At 25.3% G+C, this 20,450-nt stretch overlaps 3 protein-coding genes across 3 annotated transcripts in view; 2 read left to right on the top strand and 1 right to left on the bottom strand.

Moving 5' to 3' along the window:
* Window positions 1-7,366, top strand: part of LOC112685840 (short-chain specific acyl-CoA dehydrogenase, mitochondrial) — an 18,945-nt gene extending 11,579 nt beyond the window's left edge. The window contains exons 5-9 of the mRNA XM_025557866.1: window positions 6,293-6,481; window positions 6,545-6,688; window positions 6,749-6,876; window positions 6,937-7,032; window positions 7,091-7,366. Of these exons, the coding sequence (XP_025413651.1) occupies window positions 6,293-6,481; window positions 6,545-6,688; window positions 6,749-6,876; window positions 6,937-7,032; window positions 7,091-7,300 (767 nt within the window). The 3' untranslated portion in view covers window positions 7,301-7,366. The remainder of the gene's footprint in view (window positions 1-6,292; window positions 6,482-6,544; window positions 6,689-6,748; window positions 6,877-6,936; window positions 7,033-7,090) is intronic.
* Window positions 7,367-9,330: 1,964 nt separating this feature from the next.
* LOC112685838 (malate dehydrogenase, mitochondrial) lies at window positions 9,331-18,975 on the bottom strand. Its single transcript, XM_025557864.1, has 8 exons — window positions 18,865-18,975; window positions 18,664-18,781; window positions 17,647-17,844; window positions 15,168-15,335; window positions 10,244-10,369; window positions 10,017-10,154; window positions 9,750-9,941; window positions 9,331-9,560 (listed from the first exon to the last, which is right to left on the bottom strand). Exons 2-8 carry the CDS (start codon window positions 18,721-18,723, stop codon window positions 9,429-9,431), a joined length of 1,014 nt encoding a protein of 337 aa, XP_025413649.1. The 5' UTR covers window positions 18,724-18,781; window positions 18,865-18,975; the 3' UTR covers window positions 9,331-9,428.
* Window positions 12,270-13,424, top strand: LOC112685839 (poly [ADP-ribose] polymerase 11-like). The gene is made up of 3 exons (XM_025557865.1): window positions 12,270-12,373; window positions 12,910-13,024; window positions 13,108-13,424. The coding sequence occupies exons 1-3, from the start codon at window positions 12,360-12,362 to the stop codon at window positions 13,369-13,371; spliced, it is 393 nt and encodes a 130-aa protein (XP_025413650.1). The 5' UTR covers window positions 12,270-12,359; the 3' UTR covers window positions 13,372-13,424.
* Window positions 18,976-20,450: the final 1,475 nt, after the last annotated feature.

The raw sequence follows: 20,450 nt of genomic DNA, 5'->3' as shown, positions 1-20,450 counted from the left end.
GTAGATGTTTCATTATTATGTTTAACATGAGTCTTAGAAATATTTTCTTCTATATCATTTATTGATTTATTTCTAGCATCCGATGTCGAGGTAGATGTTTCACAGGTTCCACTATTACTTTTAAAATATTTGTTCATCATTTTTGCATTTTTTTTCTAATTCTAATTGAGCTTGAGCTCTACGCTTTCGATATTGGGCTCCTGAAGGTTTATCTTTTTTTTGGCGGCATGGTATCAATTATTTTACCTACAATTATTTATTTATTTATATTTGCATATTTAGGTTAAAAAAAATAATATTTTATGATAAAATGAAAAAGAAGAGAAGACTTATTTGAATTATCGTGTGTAATATGAAATTCAATAATTTCAATTTAATTCAATAATTAAAATATTATAGGTATGTTTTATTATAAATAATCAATAGATCGCACGAATTATTGTGCAATTGCAATCATTACATACTCTATAATATTATAGTATATAGCCACAACGTCGTAGCCGAATGTATTATATTATAGGCTGCTGTCGAATTGTAAGACGAAAATAATATTATAATATTATATTAAATTTATAGATACTGGGAAAACGTGTTTAAGTATTTTCATAATAATAAATATGTGAATGTGCGATTCATCACGTTATATCGACCGTTGCGCCATATATTAATTATTATATATTATCATCATAATATATTATATTATATCATAGTATATTCATTAACATAAAATATCAAATCAAATATAAATATATAATATTATTTCACGCCACTACTGTTTATAATATAGGAATACTGTGTTTCGCTACTTATTTATTAAAACAACCAGCGAACGGAATTTATTTTAAAAAAGAAACCAAAATATTATGTAAAAATGTACTAAACAAAATATATGAGTATTAATTACCTGTTGGCTGTTGGCAGTTACTTGTTAGTTTATAATATTTGACAGCAGACCATACGAAGCGAGAGCTTATCGAAAACAATAAATAATTGTGTTTTGTGTGTGTAGACGTGTAGTGTACTAGTGTGTGTCAGGCAATTGTGTCTTTTGGTTTACTCTACACTGCGGTATTTTCGCCGTAAGGTCCGAATGGGTTTTATCATCGCGGTTTTTCTAACGAATCGTTATCGTCTAGACGTCTAGTTATATGAATTTATTTATAAATGGGTAAATATTATAATATAAAAATAATTATTACGACCAACTATATATTTTATTGACACATAAATATGCGGTGGTATGCTTCCATAGTTCCATGGATTGGTGCATTATTTTTAGTTTTTACATCAAAACCAGCGGTATCGATGCACATGCACTGTTACATTCTTATATTCTACAAATATGACTAAAATGAGATAATTGCAGATGCATCTTCTGATCTTCAACTAAAATGACATTAGATAATGAAAATGAATATTTCAAATTGTATAGATTGTTAATGCCTTTTAAAAGTTAAATTAAATAAAAATAATTTTCAGTTTGGCGCCCCTTCCGTGCTGGCGCCCTGGGCAGTCGCCCAGGTCGCCCATAGCTTTCGCCGGCCCTGACTTTGAACACATTTAAGGAGAAGTTATTTAATTGTTAGTATGTAACTAGTAATTAACTAGGTAAAACAAATGTTTAATAAATAGTTTATTATAAATAATTAATAAATAATAAGTATGTAATGTTAAATTTGTACGATGTTGGTGTACCAATAATAAATATTAATTAGCTTAATAAAGTAAATTCCTTAGTGTGATATAAATTTAGTTAAATGATTAAATTAATACAAAAAAAATTTTTTTAATTGTTTAGGACGTTTAGGTAAACATAAAATTATATTTACGATACGATATCGATATCGTAGAAATAACGATATCGCGATACAATATCGGAAAAATCTGAACGATATTGATACAAAAAATTATATCGTTGCCCAGCACTAGTATAAATCAATATAAAACTAGGAAACGTTATCGGTTTGCCTTGTTTAAATTGGTCGGTGATAGTGTTATTGCCCGCAGGGGGAATATTTATAGACAGCATGTGGGTAATCGCGGAGATACATAGTAGGTACACAATTATAACCAGTTGCGGCGCGTAAACAATTTTATAGGATAGACAACAAGACAACCAAAGATACTGGCGCGGATCCAGTGGTAAGGTCATGGGGGTTACGACCCCCCCCCCCAGAAAACCATCAAGATTAGATCCTTCGTGTTTATTTAAAAACTAAAATATGCATAAAATGAGTTTTTAATTTTTTTTCAATTAGATATTTTCTTGCAATAAAAATGTTATACAACATAATATATTTATATACATTTAAACTTAAACTTGTTCATAAAATCATAATTTCCATCCAACTTCTAAGAATATTAATAGTGATTTTAAACTTACTGATAGACTATAATATTGTTGGTGAATAAATATAAATATAATAGAAAATCTGCAGAAATTTTTGAGTGTTCGACTTTCGACGGAAAGATAACTTATCTTAGATAAGATTACTGTCAATCCGTTGGCTGGTACCGAATTGGTTCCCAAGCTCCAACCTCACGTGCCGAAATGGTTCTCGTCTGAAAAAGGTATTTTATTAGGTATAGCCGAATTGGTTTCCGTTTAATTACACACATTTTCCTTCTCAATTTTACAGACTTAGGACTATCAACTTTAAAGTAGGTTTGGTTAATGTGCGTTAATGTATGTTAAAAAAAAGTAATAAAATAAAAATATATACAATTTTAAATCGTTGATTTGGAAGTTAACTAGTCATCTCACATAGGTGTATGAAATATAAATAATAAAATATAATAAATACATTTTAAAACCACTGATTTGCAAATTTGAAGCTAACTTTCTTTAAATATTTAATTCTTGTAATATTCTCATTAATGTACTCAGTCATACAATTTTCCAAGTATTTGTTATTTCTTTCCTGTTTGCTAGTAATTTGCTAGTCTTTAGTAATCTATATTATATCTATTATATTTCTATACTCTATCTTATCAATATAATAATTGTATCTATATGTCATACATATAGCTTTTAAAATTTTGTTTTTTGCTCTCCATGTACTGGCCCATCTAACCTGTACACAAATGGGAACCAATTTGGCTATACCTAATAAAATACCTTTTTCAAACAGGAACCAATTCGGTTACTCCCATTCCGTTACCCGTATGTTTATATAATATTATAGCATATACATGCTATGGCACCGCTAATCGCTATTTTAGGTTCTAATAACTTGTTAAAAATACTATACATGCGATCATTCTCTACTCTCAGGCGTTTTAAGGCTTCGTTTAAACATGGGAAAGAAACGCTTTGTTCAGTATTCACAAGAATATACACATAAATGTTGATAATATTATTTCTAAATAATAAAATAATAATTTACATAATATTTACATAATTAATTAATATAATTACTAACTTTACAAAATTAAAAATACGCCGCTGTTGATGTACATATATGCATATGTGGATATCAGGGAGGGGCTTAGACCCCCCAAATATTTTAATAGCCCCAAAATCGAAACTTTATTAGAAATTTTATTCGTTATTTTTTTTATTTATTTATAATTATCTGTTCATTTTTTTTTAAAATCGTAAAATAAAAAATAATAGAAAACTATTTACAATAGCATTAACAATACCAATTACATAGTTAGGCTACTTGCGAAAGAAGTTTCAGTGCAATGAAAAAAAATAAAAAACTTGGTTAAGGACATTGTTGGTTCAACATAGGTTCAGCAATTTTTCAATACTATATATTGAAAAATATAAAAATCTATGATATTTTGAGTATCTTTGCTAACACAAATAGTTATTTGTCATTAAAATAAAATATTAATTATTTTTAAATATATGTTATTTAGTGTTTTTTTAATACAATTTATCTATCTTAATATATCTATATTTTTAATGATAATAAGTCTTACTTGTGTATGGGAAGGGGGTGTGGGGGGCGAAGCTCCTGCGGGTTATTTTACATTGAATTATTATAGACACCCCAAGCATTCAACCAAATATCCGCCTATGCATATATATATGTATGTGTTTAATATTTAAAAATAAAATTTATATGAATAAGATATAACATTCGACTTTCCAAGTGGAAAATGAATCTGTTATGAGTAAATGCAGTTTGGACCATACCTAATTTATAATATTTGTAGTTCCTGTATAAATAAATATAGATATGTAGTATTGTATTACAAAATTGAATTATCAATAATTATTTTTTAATTAGTCAATCAATTTAATCTTAATTTGATTATTGCTTATTGGTATATAATTGCTTAGTAAAACTTATCTTTTTAATTGGTTTTTATTTTAATTATATTTGAAGTCATGGTTTACTCTATGTATACTAGTATCGATTATTACATAATCATTATAATTTATACTGAAGATGACCCAATATATTAGAGTAGAGGTTCCCAAACTGTGGGTCGCGATTATATTTTTAGTGGGTCGCGTTGTATTTTTCATGTGTTTCTATTATTAATGGTTGATGTTTAATTATTTAGTTAATTTTATTATAAAATTTTATCTGCGTTTGTAACAGTTACAAATTTATTGCGACCAATAGACATAATAATATTTCTTTATATGTCTATGCTCGACTGTGTCAACACAACGCAATCAAATTAATGATTATTGAAAATATAGCAATATCTTCTTCTTCCTTCAGCTTAACGGTTCTTGAAGGGCCTGAGCTGCCACAAGTAAGTCTCTCCACCTTTCTCTGTTGAGTGCTAATTCAACAGACGCATTCACATCCACCAATTGAACGTCCTTCTCCACAGCATCCTTCCATCACATTCGCGGTCTACCCAGTGGTCGTTTTTTTTTGTATCGTTGTGGTTATGACCTTTTTGAGTATATCATCTTCAGCTCTCCAAATATGTCCAAACCACTCCATTCTCCTAGTTCTTATAAACGTTAATATTGTTGGTTTTCCATACAATTGGTACAAATTTTCGTTTTTCCGCCTTTCGAATGTTCTTAGATCGGGATTGTACACCGGGCCAAAAATTTTTCTCAAAACTTTTCTTTCAAATATTGCCAATTTTTTGTTATCGCCTTTCGTCGTAGACCAAGTCTCACACGCGTAAGTAACTATTGGTCTCAGATAACTGCTATAGAGTAGTGTTTTCGACCTTCTCGACAGCAATTTAGATTTCAATAACTTTTGGATGCTATGGTAGCATCGGTTTCCACTTGCTAACCGTTCAACTATTTCCTGATGCATGTCGTTTTTATTGTTTATGTTCACACCTAGATACTTAAAATTTTCTACACTTTCAAATGTGAAATTATCTATTTGTAGATTAGGCTGATCTTCTCTTCTCCTGGAGAGTACCATACATTTTGTTTTTTCTTCGTTGATACAAAGTCCCATTCTTTTGCTGGCCTTCACGAGGTTAGACATTGTCTGGGTGATATCTTGTCTTGTGTTTCCTAAAATTACAATGTCATCTGCGTACGCCAATATTAATTCTTTATTTACCACCTCAACTTGATGACTATGGTTTATTTCTCGAATCACCATATATATATATAGGTTTGGATTTCAAACATATCTGCAGTTCCTAATTGCAACAAATAAGTTAATATAATCTGTATATTGTGAGGCATAGACAAGGTAAATTCCGACTATTCCTTATTATTTATACTTCATAGTTTTTAGTGTTTATATAGAACCTCCTTAATCTGCTTCCTTTTTTGTTATTGTATTCAATCCCTAAATATTCATATATCTGTTAGGTCAGAATAACCATGGGCGTCGTGAAAAGGGTGCAAGGGATGCATTTGCACTCTTCTGTAGGACAAAGGCTACATTATCATTATCAGATTTTCTAGTAGCTTGCATTACTTTATAGCCGTCGAAATAAAAACGAAAATAATTTTGTATTATCATACAATTTTAAAAAATATTCCGTATTTATATATTATATTTATATTCCGTAAAAAATATATATATAATAAACTGCAATAATTTAAACATTATTTAGAAATCAGCGTATATATTATGCATGCTGCACCTCATTAACGGAATTCCTGGCGGCGCCTGTGGTTATAATTAGTTATAATTTTTTTTGTAGTATATTTCTAATTTTTAATTAATATTTTTTTAAGTAAATAATGTGTAATAATTTTATTTACCTAGAAAACAATTAAAATCAAGAAGATTTTAGTTAATTTATATTTTGTAGAAACTTAACTTATACTTATTTAATTATTATTTGATTTTATTTGATTTTTCATATGTGGCCTATGTATTTATGTTTTTTTTAGGTAATGGAAGCGATGCTGGTGCAGCTTCTACCTTTGCAATTAAAAAAGATCGAAATTGGGTTATCAATGGTACTAAATCCTGGATAACAAATGCACATGAAGCTGAAGCATCAGTTGTATTTGCTACAACTGATAAAGCAAAGAAGCATAAAGGAATTAGTGCATTTTTAGTGAGAAAAGAGTATCCCGGTAAAAAATTATTTGAGTATTAAATTCATTCAAACTGTATATTACATTGACATTGTGTTTTAGGGTTCTCTTTGGGGAAAAAAGAAGATAAACTAGGTATACGAGCTTCATCTACTAGCAATTTAATATTTGATGACTGTTCCATTCCTGAAGAAAATCTTTTGGGGGAACCTGGTATGGGATTTAAAATTGCCATGATGACCTTAGGTAATATACTAGATTTATTTATAGTTGAATATTGTTCTATATAGTATATAATAATTTTAGATGCTGGTCGCATTGGAATTGCTTCACAAGCATTAGGTATAGCACAAGCATCCCTTGATGTTGCTGTAGAATATGCAACCAAGAGAATGGCATTTGGTGCTCCTATATCTAAATTACAAAGTATTCAAGTAATAATATTTTTTATAATTTTTATTATACTCAGTTAATATTTAATTCTTTATCTGTAGAATAAAATTGCTGATATGTCTTTACGTGTAGAGAGTGCAAGATTATTAACATGGAGAGCTGCTGTATTAAAGGACGAACACAAACCATTTACAAAGGTTAATTATTATTTTTTAAATAATAATTTTTTTTTTAATATTTTTTTTTTTTTATAAGGAGGCAGCAATGGCTAAGCTAGCAGCATCGGAGGCGGCAACATTTAATGCACATCAGTGTATTCAAGTATTGGGTGGTATGGGTTATGTTTCTGATATGCCTGCTGAACGCCATTATCGCGATGCTCGAATAACAGAAATTTATGAAGGGACATCTGAAATACAAAAGTTGGTGATTGCTGGAAATGTTTTTAAAGAGTATAGTTCTTAATTTTGTACTTTAAGTATTGTAAAAACTTATTTGAAAGTATACGATACAATTGTTACATTGACTGAATTTTTGTTTTTAAAAACTTGTTTATTTACTAAAGAATAAATACATTATGAAACTATATACATGTATATTTAAAATAATAAAGTATTATGATGATATATTAGCTATTAATTAAATTGTTAGTAATGTGTTATGAGCTTGCATTCAGGAGTTGATTAGATAAAAGCCGCATCCCGAAGTGACAGGAAAACTCTATATTTCGAAATAACATATCACTGACCTTATTCTGTGTTGAATAGTCATAAGAAAATGAACGATAAGGAATTCACACAAAATAGGGGTATATAAGTAGGTTCCAAACAGACCATTAAAACAGATGTCTTAGTCCGGTCTATGCCAGCACCTTCACACCATTTTATGTAATAATTAAATTGAATTTTGAATTATTTGATGAGTTAATAAATATCTGAATTTAGAAATTACTTGTAAGTAAATATTTTAAAGTTGAGAGTTATTTTATTTCACTACATTGATTGAAAAGCTGTGCAATTGATGGTACTAAACTCTTGTTGCACTAGTTTGTACGGTAATCGTGTACGTAATCTGGCACGCAACACAACTGACGCAGTCGGTAATTCTTTTTGAGTTATTCAATTTATAAAAGTTATTGAATAAATAAGAATTATAGAGAATTAACTATTATTGAGAATTATTTGGACTAATATATTAATAGTAGCGAGCCCTTTAACTTTAACCATCAAAATGTTTCTGATGATAAACAGTTGTGGGAGAAATACACTGATTTGGTATTGAATTACACCGAAAACACAACTATGTAAATAATTGTCCGTAAAATCTTGGTTTGTGGTTTATAAGTAATTATACTTTATTTTAGTTAATAACACACACTTATCAGAACCTTAATGAGGTTAATCAAACAATAATTAATAGTTAATTACATTAATCCAATTTAAAAATTTATAATTTGAATTTTGTACCTCTGTGTAACAATAAAATGATAATATCAAAGCAATTAACTCAGAGTTCAATCTTTCTAGGACTTAATCTAATTTAAAATCTATTTAAATTTCAAACATTATTTTTTGTTTATTGATAAATGAGTTATCAATAAATTAATTGTTGATGGATCCTATTACTGGATAGTTTTCCTGCTCACTTATATTTTTAATCTAAATTTATTTATTTATAGCCAATTAGTTTATTGCATTATATTTAAAATTGGATTGTTTTTTTAAATTGTATATAAAACAAAATTTAAATCTGGTGAAATAATTTATTTTTAAAAATTTAGAGATTTTAATATTAATCTAAAATATAATAACCTTTGCCCTATTTTTATTCCTTAAATTGTAATTATTCATTATATTTATATGTAAATAAATAGTATGATTAGTATCTGATTACATTAAATCAATATTATAATAAATTATAGAAACATCTGTAAAACAATTATTAATAGTCTATATCATCAACATTTTTTTTGTTTTAGAGCAGTGGTGGCCAAATTACGGCCCGCCATCATTTAATATCTGGCCCGCGAAAGTCTTCTATATTACAGCACTTATTTGTATAACTGTAATATTTTGCATTTACGTAAAAAAATTTAGAATGCATTTTTTTATGGCCCGCGATAAAAAAAAGTTGTTTTTTATGGCCCGAGGAAAAGAAAGTTTAACCACCACTGTTTTAGAGCTTGAAATAAATTTAAAAATATTTGGTGATACATTTTATTTATTTTACTAATTGCACATACTACTTAAAAATAAAATATTAAATATATCTATAATGTACTTGTTATATTATAATGATCACTTAATTTTCATTATTTATACTTGAAATTAATGAGATACATAATTTATAATTTAATTAAAGAACAAATTATAACATCTACAGTTTATAATTTAATTTTTTAAGTATATTTTTTTAAAAATTCTGATATTTAACTAATACTTTAGTAAAAATCAATCAAGTGTTGTCACATAGAAGTATCACAAAAAGAGAGCATGTATATAATTACTATTATTTTTATTTTAAGTAGCAGTACATGGTTTAAAATTACAATGGAACAGACAGTTACATTTAAGTAAACTACTTATTATTACATTTATTTGTAATTTTTGCCAAAGTCTACTCCCTTCTTAATGTTGGAAGCCAATTCTGGTAACGCTGCTTTTAGCAAATCTTTTTCAAAATCTGATAGATTTCCTATGCCAAAGTTCTTTTCGATTCCATTTTTCTGAGAAAAAAACCAATAAATAAACATGTTAATTACTTTGAATTAAAAATTTATTCCAAATTACAATAATATTAAAATTATTTTACATTTCATATTAGAATTAAAATATTATCTGAAAAATGTTAATATATATATTCATTAATGATTGTAATTGATTATCAGAAGTTATATAGTATATACTAAATTTACCCCAATAAGAACAGGAGTACTAAAGAATGGTGATTCAGTCACTGATGATTCTACGAAAGAGCATTCAACAACATTAGGTTCACCAAGAATTGCTTTACACATGGAAATTGTAAATTTAGCTCCAGCATATGCCATTGATAAAGTAGCTGAACCTGCACCTGCTTTAGCTTGTACAACTTCAGTGCCAGCTTCCTAAAACAAACATAATAATATAAATAAAAACAAATGTAAAATAGTAGCAAGATTATTTTAATAAACAGTTTTTACTTGAATACGTTTAGTAAGTTTTACAAGAATATCATGGTCAAATGTTACTTTTGGTACACATTGAGATATTAAGGGAATTATCGTTGGACCAGAATGTCCACCAATTACAGGGACATTAATTTCAGTGGCATTAAGACCCTAAAAAAATAGAAAAAAAAATAAAATATAAAAAATAGTACATAAGATTAATAAATAAATATATAAAATGTTATACTAAAATAATATACTTTAAGTTCAGCAATGAATCTATTAGATCGGACAATATCTAAAGTAGTTACACCAAATAATCTTTTTGGGTCGTATACATTAAGCTTTTTTAATATTTCTGCAGCAGCTGGTACAGCACTATTCACCTAAAATATTGAAAAATAAACCAATATTGACAAGTATAAATTAAAATTTAAATAATAATAATTTTTTACAGTTTTACATGTTACATAACCTAATAACTAAAACTGATGATTAATATATGATAAAAATAATGAAACAAATGAAGAGCACTTAATGTACCTATAAATTAATAAATTACTTTCATCTAAATAAATTGGTACATATATTTAAACAAAATAAAAAATAGACATCTAATAAAAATATGCACAATATATCTACAAAAATTTACATATACTATCTATATAATATGTATATAAGTACAGACAAATAATTCAGATAGGTAATAATTTCAGTTTCAAAATAAAAATCTTAGAAAAGTAGTACATTTGAAAATACTTCATTATTTAATTATTTTCATTCATTATTCTGCCTTAATGAAACAAAACACCTAACTTGTCTTAACTATTCGGGTGAATTACTACAATTACAAATTAAAAATAATAAATGCAATAATTACAATTATTTTGATGAAGTTAGTAATATAAATGGTTAAATGTTGTGAAATAATAACAAAATAATCAAGTAATGAGGGAGCATTCAAGTACAACATAAGTAGACCAAAGAGGGAGGAGCTAATCCTAGGAAAATCTTAAATCTGATCCGTTCCATGAAAATAGCAAATATTGATGAATTACTGATCTTATTGAAGATGTGCCATCTACTGTGTGATTTAAGAGTTATGTAAAGTTTGTAAATTGTCGAAAAACTAAGCATAGTCTTCTCACCTATCCATCATTATAACCCCACTACAGTGGTGTGTTGAAGCAATTTTTGGAGAAATTAGAAGACTTAGTTGAATTTTTAGATTATGGAAATAATATTACATATTTAAAGAAATTATAAACAATTTTTATATTTATTTTGATTACAGAAATTTATTTTAATAATTGCAGAAATTCATTTTTATTTATAAGAATATAATAATTTAAAAATTTATGAAAAAACTATAGATATAGGTAGTCAATGTCTGATGTACGCAGACATAGGGGAGAAAGGAATCAAAAATTCTAAAAAGCCTGCCCATGTAATATTGATAAATAATATTAATATTTAATATTTGAATATTTCTTTAGACGTTATCAATTTAATTAATTTTTTTTTAAATTTTTTTGATTGGTTAGAAATTTTAGTATTAAAGATATTAAAAAGTGATTATCCTAAATTTGAAAATATATCATAATAATGAAATTATGTCATTTGCTTATTTTTTGGTACTCAATTGTATTTGATTTATATTAAATATTCAACTGAATTAATGACTTTTTTCATCAGACTTAAATTGTTATGGTCATTATCTCACAAGAGATCAATAAATTATTAAATTATTATAAATTAATTTTAATATCTGTAAAAAACTTGGTGGTTCATATGAAACTTTGTTGAAGATTGTAAGATAACATAATTTTTTTTTTTAACCAACAGTATAGAAGATGGTGCCTCAGCAAAACAATTTCCAAGCATAAAATAATCTAACATAGTTCAACTAAGTATTTCGATAGTATCAGTACATCAAAAAAAAAAAGAAAAAAAAAGTAATTTAAATAATATATTAACTTCTTCCAAATTAATTGGAATAGTTTTATGGAATTCTTGAATTCTTGCACATGTACTGTCAAAAGTTAAAATTACAACATTTTTTTGTTTGTTAAACAACAATAATACTATTATAATTTACTGTTATCTAAAATTACAATAATACATAACACATGATGAATAACATTTATAAATTAATTAATATTTATCAACTAAATAAATAAAATTTGTTGATTATTATGAATATTTTATTTTGATAAATGTGTATTTATTTATCAACACTAGGAATATTGAACTAACAATTCTTCACTTACGCAAAAAAAGTATAAGAGTGTAGGTTGTTTAATTATTTAGAAAAATATTTTGTAATTTTTATTCTAAAGTGTTTTACATTCAATTTATTGACAGAGTTGGATCAAAATGTCTTTAAATTTGTAAGTTTTCATTTATAAATTATTATTAAAATATAATACTTATAGAATTGTACATTTAAAATTAAAGAAGTAATAAAATGTTAGCATTTAACATATAATAAAAATATTATTATTGCTTTATTACATCTTTAGATAGAATTAAGTTAAAAAGAATAAGTGATCCTATCATTATATTTTATTAGTACATAGTCAAGGATTTTTAAATTTTTTAGCAGTTATAAAGGATTGAAAATATAAATCTAATTAATAAAGCAATTTAGAAAAAAATTAATTTCATAATTAATAAATTATAATAAATTATTATAAAATGTTAACATTAACTGAAAATGTTATAATCTAACCACCATCTCTTACACTTTTATATTTTAAATGTAAAACATATACTCACATTTTTAAAAATATTATAATAATATATTTATAAGAAATAACATTATAGAAAGCCCAGATTTATATTTTTTAGTATATTATACATAAAGAAATATCTTAAATTTTATTTAGAATAAAATTAAATAGTATTACTTAAGAATTTGATTTAGAAATGTATCAATTGCACCACCATTGATAAAAATGCACAAAAATAGTACAAGAAAAAATTATGATTATAAATATGGTCAGAAAAATATTTTTAATAAAATAGAAGAACATTTCAAAGTAAGTGGTAGAATTCAAACCCTAAAAACAAAATAAAATAATGAGAACACACGGCAAAATTTAATTGATGTTAAATACTATAGATTATTAGAGTGGAAAAAGTATACAACCCCCAACTTTATGGAATGTATTTGTTATGTAAAGAAGAATTACAAACAAGGAACATATTTGATGTAAGGGAACTTATTTTATACCACGCAACTTCATCAGAAAACGCAATTGAAATTTCAAAAAATAATATTGATTGGCGTGTAACTTCAAGGGCAAAATATGGTTATGGTGCTTGTTTTTCAACATCACCAAAGTATGCAAATAAATATTCAAGAGCTCAAGGAGGTATATCATAATAGTTTTTTATTTACATTTTTCATTTATAATAAATTATTGAATGGTTTTTTTTTTTTTTTTTACAGCATTAATAATTTTTAAGGTACTAGTGAAGAAAGAAGAAAGAGTAGATTTTAATTGTGGTTTAACAGTACCACAGAGTATAAATAATGATACAGTTGTAAGTTATAATTCATTAGTTTATGTTAAATTTGATGATTATTATTTTTATCCAAAATATATAGTTTATTACTATTAATAAGTGTAAAAGTTAATAAATTTAAAGATAATAGATTTTTATTTTTAGTTAGATATATATATCGACTAATTTATGTTTCATTAATAACTAATTGAAAACCATTTCACTAGTTTTATATTCCTTTTTAACTTCACCAAAACATTTTAGTTTTGAAAATTAATTTTTGATTCAAATATATTATATTCTATAAAACATAATAACAAAGGGCCTGTATATATATATATTCATGTGTATGAAATTGTGTAATAGTATTATCTGGTAAAATAAAAATAAAGTTTGAAATTATTATTATTATTTTATTTGTTCCTTATGTAACTATATAAGGTTCTTTCTCAAAATATTCCACACATCAATTCAAGATTGTGTTAAAAATATCCCATTTATTTTATTCTTTTTTTAAAATAATTCTAATTATTTTGTTCATTAAACTATTGATTTATATTAAAATTAAATATTTTACAGTATAACTTTTAAATAAGTAAGAGCCAAATAAATTTATAATCACTGGATCTGTGTAAACTGTGTATATGTATTTACTATACTCTTAGAAGTTTTATTTGGCTTTTTGGCTATTTATAAAAACTAAATTCAGCATTTTTTTAATTTTAATGAAAAAAATAACAGAATTGAAACGAACCATGTTTTCAAACAGCATAACATGCAAGTTAATATATACCTTAAATTTATACAAACCAACTGGGTTGGCCGATATTATTATTACCACGATAATATTTGATCAAAGATCGTACTTCTACATTTTATTACTTCAATTTAAAAATCAAAAGTACACTTGCAGTATAATATAATATCATAATCTCTTTACCGTAGTATTTAATTTATACCATTATACGGTATATAATTAAGATTAAGAAATAATATTATTATTATGATTGACTAGTTGGATTTATGATATCTATGAAATGTCATATCTTATATATTAAATAATTTGATATATACACATATAAGATATAAATTATATGAAAAAAAGTATAGATAGTGATTTGAATATGCAATAAATCACTTATTTATTAATTAAAATTAAAAAGGGCAAAACTCTCGGCTTGGGAATTATTTTGAATAAGGGATATTTTTTTAATACGGGATATTTTGAGAGCGCATGACTTTATAATAGGCAGTGTTTTTTTCAGATATTCTATCCCGGAGGTATCATACATTTTTTGAGGAGGGAGGGATATGGTATGTGTTATGCCATAGAAGTAAATAATTAATAAATAAATATTTCTAGGGGTATACAATTAACTTAAGGGGTAAGCTCCTGAAACACTGATAACAAGTTAATTACTTTTACTAGATTTATAAAATTTAGAAGTTGATAAAGAATTATTTATAGAGCATAACCTACCATTTGTTGGACAAATATGAATTTTTATACTACAAATTAACAAATTACACTCACTGGTCAATAGATAAAAGATAAGTGTTTTTTTTTCAAAACACTGTAGTATGAGTATTATTTAAGACCAATAAATAATTTACTGTTAAAACCTACTGTATAATGTATATTAAATAATTAATATAACCAAGATAGGTACTTACCGGATTTGATATAATGCCAACAAGTGCATTTGGACTAACTTGTCCAATAACTTTAATAATATCGCACACAATTGAAATATTAGTATTGAACAAATCATCTCGAGTCATACCAGGTTTACGAGGAATTCCTGCTGGAATAATAACTACATCTGTATTAACTACAGCATCCTAAAAAATAAAAACATAAATTGTTATAATGACTACCAACTTTAATTATGATATTCATAAAAAAAAAAAAAAATTATTTTTTTCTTCATTACTACTAATAATACAATTAAGTACTAGTAGAAAAATAATATAATATAACCTAACCTGGTAGACAATATAAATAATCTTATCTTTATCTTATATTTAACAGATCATCAATAGTTAATTTAACTAAAATATTTTATTTAAATATTAATACCAAACTAATACAATTTAGTCAGTGAAATAATTGGCAGTCAAAAGATTTCCTTGAAACAAATAATAATAAATTATTTTTAGAATACTAAAAAATTTGTAACTGCCAAGAAAAATGAACGAATTGGCATTAATATATGAATATAACTAGGGGGGTCATTGTGTTATTTATATATTACACAGTCTTTCAGTTAAATAATTAATTTAATTAATAATATTAAGTATTACATTTTATATAAATAAACTAGACTTAATATATTTTTACAAATATTAAATAAAAATCATTATTTATTAACATTTATATGGATTTAAAATAAAAGATAACAAATCTACAGTTAGTTCTGTTAAAAATTAGTTAATCGGCATAATTTATTTTAGTGATGAATGTTAAATTCTAAATTTATTATAATTATTTTTTAGAAAATATATATTTTTACTATAATATAATATTATATAATAATATACTATAATATTATAGATATAATAGATAAATATTATATATTATTATTATAATATATAATGGACTAGATTTTAAAAATATTAAAATAAAAAAAAAAATGTATGGTTTTATTTCAATTGTAAATTAGTGAACATATTTTGTAAAAATTAACATTTATGATTGAGTATTGAAAATATTCTACAAGTGAATAGTTAAATATGTATTTAACTATTTTATAATTACAATAGAAACATAATTAACCATCATTCATTTAATTATCTCTGTTATCTGTGATCTTGTAAATAATGCAGCAACTATGTATAATACATTATCAAGAATAGAAAAATAACTAGAACTTCAATGAAATGAAAGAAGATGACCAATTAGTTTGTATAGTATGTATATGTATATACTTCATTAGGTATCTAACATTTATCGCATAATTTCTGTTAACAGCCATAGTCCTAGTCTTCACAGAGGCAATTAATTGAGTTGCTACTGTATTTTGAATTTGAACTTTGAAAAAATATAATTATTCAAAGTAGTGTATTTATATATTAATCTAATATATATCTAATATACACACACATACACACAAAAATATTTATATTTTTATGATTCTTAAAATTATTGATAAATTAGAAAAAATTTAAAAATATATTCAATTTCTAATATCTACATTTTACGATCAACGTGAAAAAATTAGACACTGATAACTGCTAAAATGTAACAAAGTGATTTGAAGATGTAGCACAGACCAGATAAAAAAAGTAAGCGAGCTACTAGTTGCTTATCCCTGATCTATACTAATATTTCTCAACTAGGGAATTGCAAATCCCTAGATGAGAGATTGTATCGGTCAGAAATAATTAAACGCTGATATAGAAAAACAACCTTTTAATATTAAAAATAAAATATAAATACATAACCATAATGATAAAAATAAAAAAGTTAGTTTATAATATAATTACACCATAAACTAAGAATAATAAAATAAAATGTATAAATTAATGTGACATTTTTGATTGTTTAATATTCAAAACTAGAAGTAGTGAATGGAACCAATGTTTACTCGTAAGTCAGTTATTTATTTCGTTAATGGTTAGTGATAGTTATATATTTTTAATTGGTAAATTAATTGCTTAAATTAATTTTTAATAAAATGAGGTTGGGGGTGTGAGATGATTGATTTTATTTTATTTACCAATTTGGAAAGTTGCTATATTAAAATGGTTGAAAAACATGACTCTATACAACTATTAGATATTCAATTTACAGTAATAAATAAATAAATTTAAGTAATTTTTAAATAATTACTAACAATTATTAGTAATAATAAACTCAAATTTTAAAACAAATATATATTTAAATTATTTGAATTTTTTATGTAGCTAATTTATATTCACAAACATTTGATTTTGTTGGATATCTTAAATTTAAGATGTAATTAAATTCTCAGAATTTGAATAAATATGAAATTTTAACTTCAGAGTGGGACAGGAATGCTTAAAATATTATATAGTATGTATTATAATTCCAATAGTTTTAAATAATTTAGTAGAACTATTCATTTATAACTTTTTTTTTTTTTTTTTTATAGTTTACAAATCTAAATTAAACATAAAACAAAATTCATACTTTTAAGCAATCCAAGCCAACATGACTGGTTACATTTGAATTGGTGTCCATGTGGCTTAAATCAGCAACAACACCTGGAGTTACTGGAGCAATATCATAAATAGCTAAATCAGTGATGATTGGACTTTGTTTCAGTAGCAACGACAATGGTTGTCCAATACCGCCTGAGCCGCCACATACTGTTACTTTTAATCCTTTCTATAAATATTGCAAAAACAATTTTTTTTTTAAATAAATAAATACATTTGTTAAGTTTATTAATAAACAGATAATAAAAACTATTTAGGTGGTAGAAATTATTTTTTATTATTTTAAATAAAAGTCATCTTGGTTTCAAAAAATAATATTTAAGATTTACAACTAGGGTCATCAAGCAATATAAAACACTTAAAGTTATTAAATTTATATGCAAATTACATCACTTATATTAATACTTTTGTAAGTTAAGACAATTTGATACAATTATTAGGTATGCATTTTAACTAATAAGTTTATATACTTAACTCTAAAAATGGTAACAAAATATATTTTAAAGTTTGTAATTTCACACACTTAAAAGATATTTTATACAATATACAATATTTAACTCCATGCATTTTCAACAAAAATGTTGTTCTAATTTAGCACTTATATATAAAAATATTTATTTAAACTTCTAAATAACAATGTAATTAATTGATAATTTACATACATAATAAAATAAATAGGTATAAAATAAAAAAACATTCTCATATTAATACTTGTTCATATTAGTAATAGAACACTTGAAATTGCAGGGTCCTGTATAAGGGCATATTTTGTAGTGTCTTCTATATATCAGGCCAAGATAGTGAGGTTAAATCAGAATAATTGTCATACTTATAGAATGGATCCTATTCTAAAATTCTAACACATGTAATCATGAGGAATAAAAAGTCGAAAAAACCCATTTGATAAATATTGAATCTAGTGGTTTTTATCATACAATCTACTTGCCTAAGATTTAATAGTATTATCGTGAAAAGTAATTTTTATTACCTTAGATGAATACTGTCGACTCCCTTGGTTGATGATGTTCTTAAATACTTTGGAAAACATTTTTGTGGGTGAAATGATAAAAAAGACAATTTGAAATGTAAGTATTCTACTATGGCAACTGTAAAAAAAAGATTATTAATTAACACGCCCGGTGAGGTAGGTAACGGTCAGAGTAGTATCTATATTCTATGGGAGACCTACCGTAGACGTCAGCTGGTTAGCGAAAGAAAACGAAAAAAGGTTGAAAACACAGTATGCTGAGTCGTCAACCAAAATGGTCGGCTTTAATCTTATCTTCGCGATGACGATACGATTGTATAGACCGCTCTCTGGTTAACAAATTTTTTTCCCACTGTTGGCCAATGCCAATGCCATGCGCAAGGTGGATTCACCACGACCATGTGTGTTTGACCGTCAAACGCGGTTCGTTATGGACGTCCAATTATTATGAAATAAATTATTCGATACTGTTCGCAATCGATTTGATTGTTTATCGTCTATAGTTACATAATAGAAGCGTGAAATATTTTTTACCAAACAAATATCGCAGTTCACCTCAGTAGCGCCAAGTCATTTAAAATTTTAAACCAAAACGATATTATTAATTTCTAATCCTGACACACATCTTTTTTTGAAAAAGCATATCACTCGAAAATATTAAAGTACAATTGTCCTAGTGCTTTATTTATATATTTATAGGTTTTGGCGCTTTTGTTTCACCTAAACTATCTCCTTGAATTGTGACTGATCCCCAATATAAAACTTAAATCATGGTGCATCCATTCGTATTTAATACTATTTATAATTAATCATATATTTAAATAATGAATTAAATATATAATGTAGTACATCTATTCAATGGCGTATTTTGTCCTCTGAACACCCATCGGCTTAAAATAAAAAACTAATATATTGGTATTATTGCTTAAGATGGAAAATTATTATAATTATAATGTATGACAGGTTTCGAATTAAAATATCATCATCAAGTACATACAAAGTCAATAAAATCGCAACTAAAACATTTATTTATTTATATATATGTATATGAACTATTTATTTATATATAAAAGTATATTATTGTCAATTTATTTCTGGTAGATTAGTTATGACTACGTTTGTACATTTTAAGTGTTTCCGGCTATTCACATGACCACACACCCTAACATTTCTCTGTTTACTCCAAATTGCGCCTTTGTTCTAGTTATTTTTGATTATATTTAAAATTATACCTATAGATAACTGCAAATTGTTAATAGAGCTGTTATCATGGATATTGATACTTTATATTAATAAATGTATCTATATAATTCATATTGTCACTGCAATCATATTATTTATTTTGGTTAATTTGATTAAAATCATTACATTATTAAGACCAACCCCGGTACATATTTTTTTTTATAATGTTAAGGTTTAACTTATTTAATATGAGACAAAATTTTAAAATCATAATATTTAACAAATATTCAGTATTTTATTTTTGCCATCTGTTAGAAAAAAAAAATTGTATTTTACATTGTTTGTACAAAATAGTATAGTTTCTCAGTAATTACATATTTACTACTGTTACGTAATCACAAGTGTGAAGTAACACGTGGCATTAGTGTTTAATCAATGCACATGTTCATATTTTATTAGCATTATGTGGTACTCGTATTCATATTTTGTATAACCATTCATTTGAAAACAATTTTAAAAATAAAAAACATACTGGTTAGCAAATTTTAAATTTGAATGTATATTTATTTTACATATATTCCGGTGAATCATGCATTTTTGTCTTT

Source organism: Sipha flava, unplaced genomic scaffold (genome assembly GCF_003268045.1).
Source record: "Sipha flava isolate LNK unplaced genomic scaffold, YSA_version1 293_pilon_pilon, whole genome shotgun sequence".
In the NCBI taxonomy this organism is placed as follows: Eukaryota; Metazoa; Arthropoda; class Insecta; order Hemiptera; family Aphididae; genus Sipha; species Sipha flava.
The sequence above is the reverse complement of the archived record's forward strand: the minus strand, read 5'-3'. Positions and strand labels throughout refer to the sequence as shown.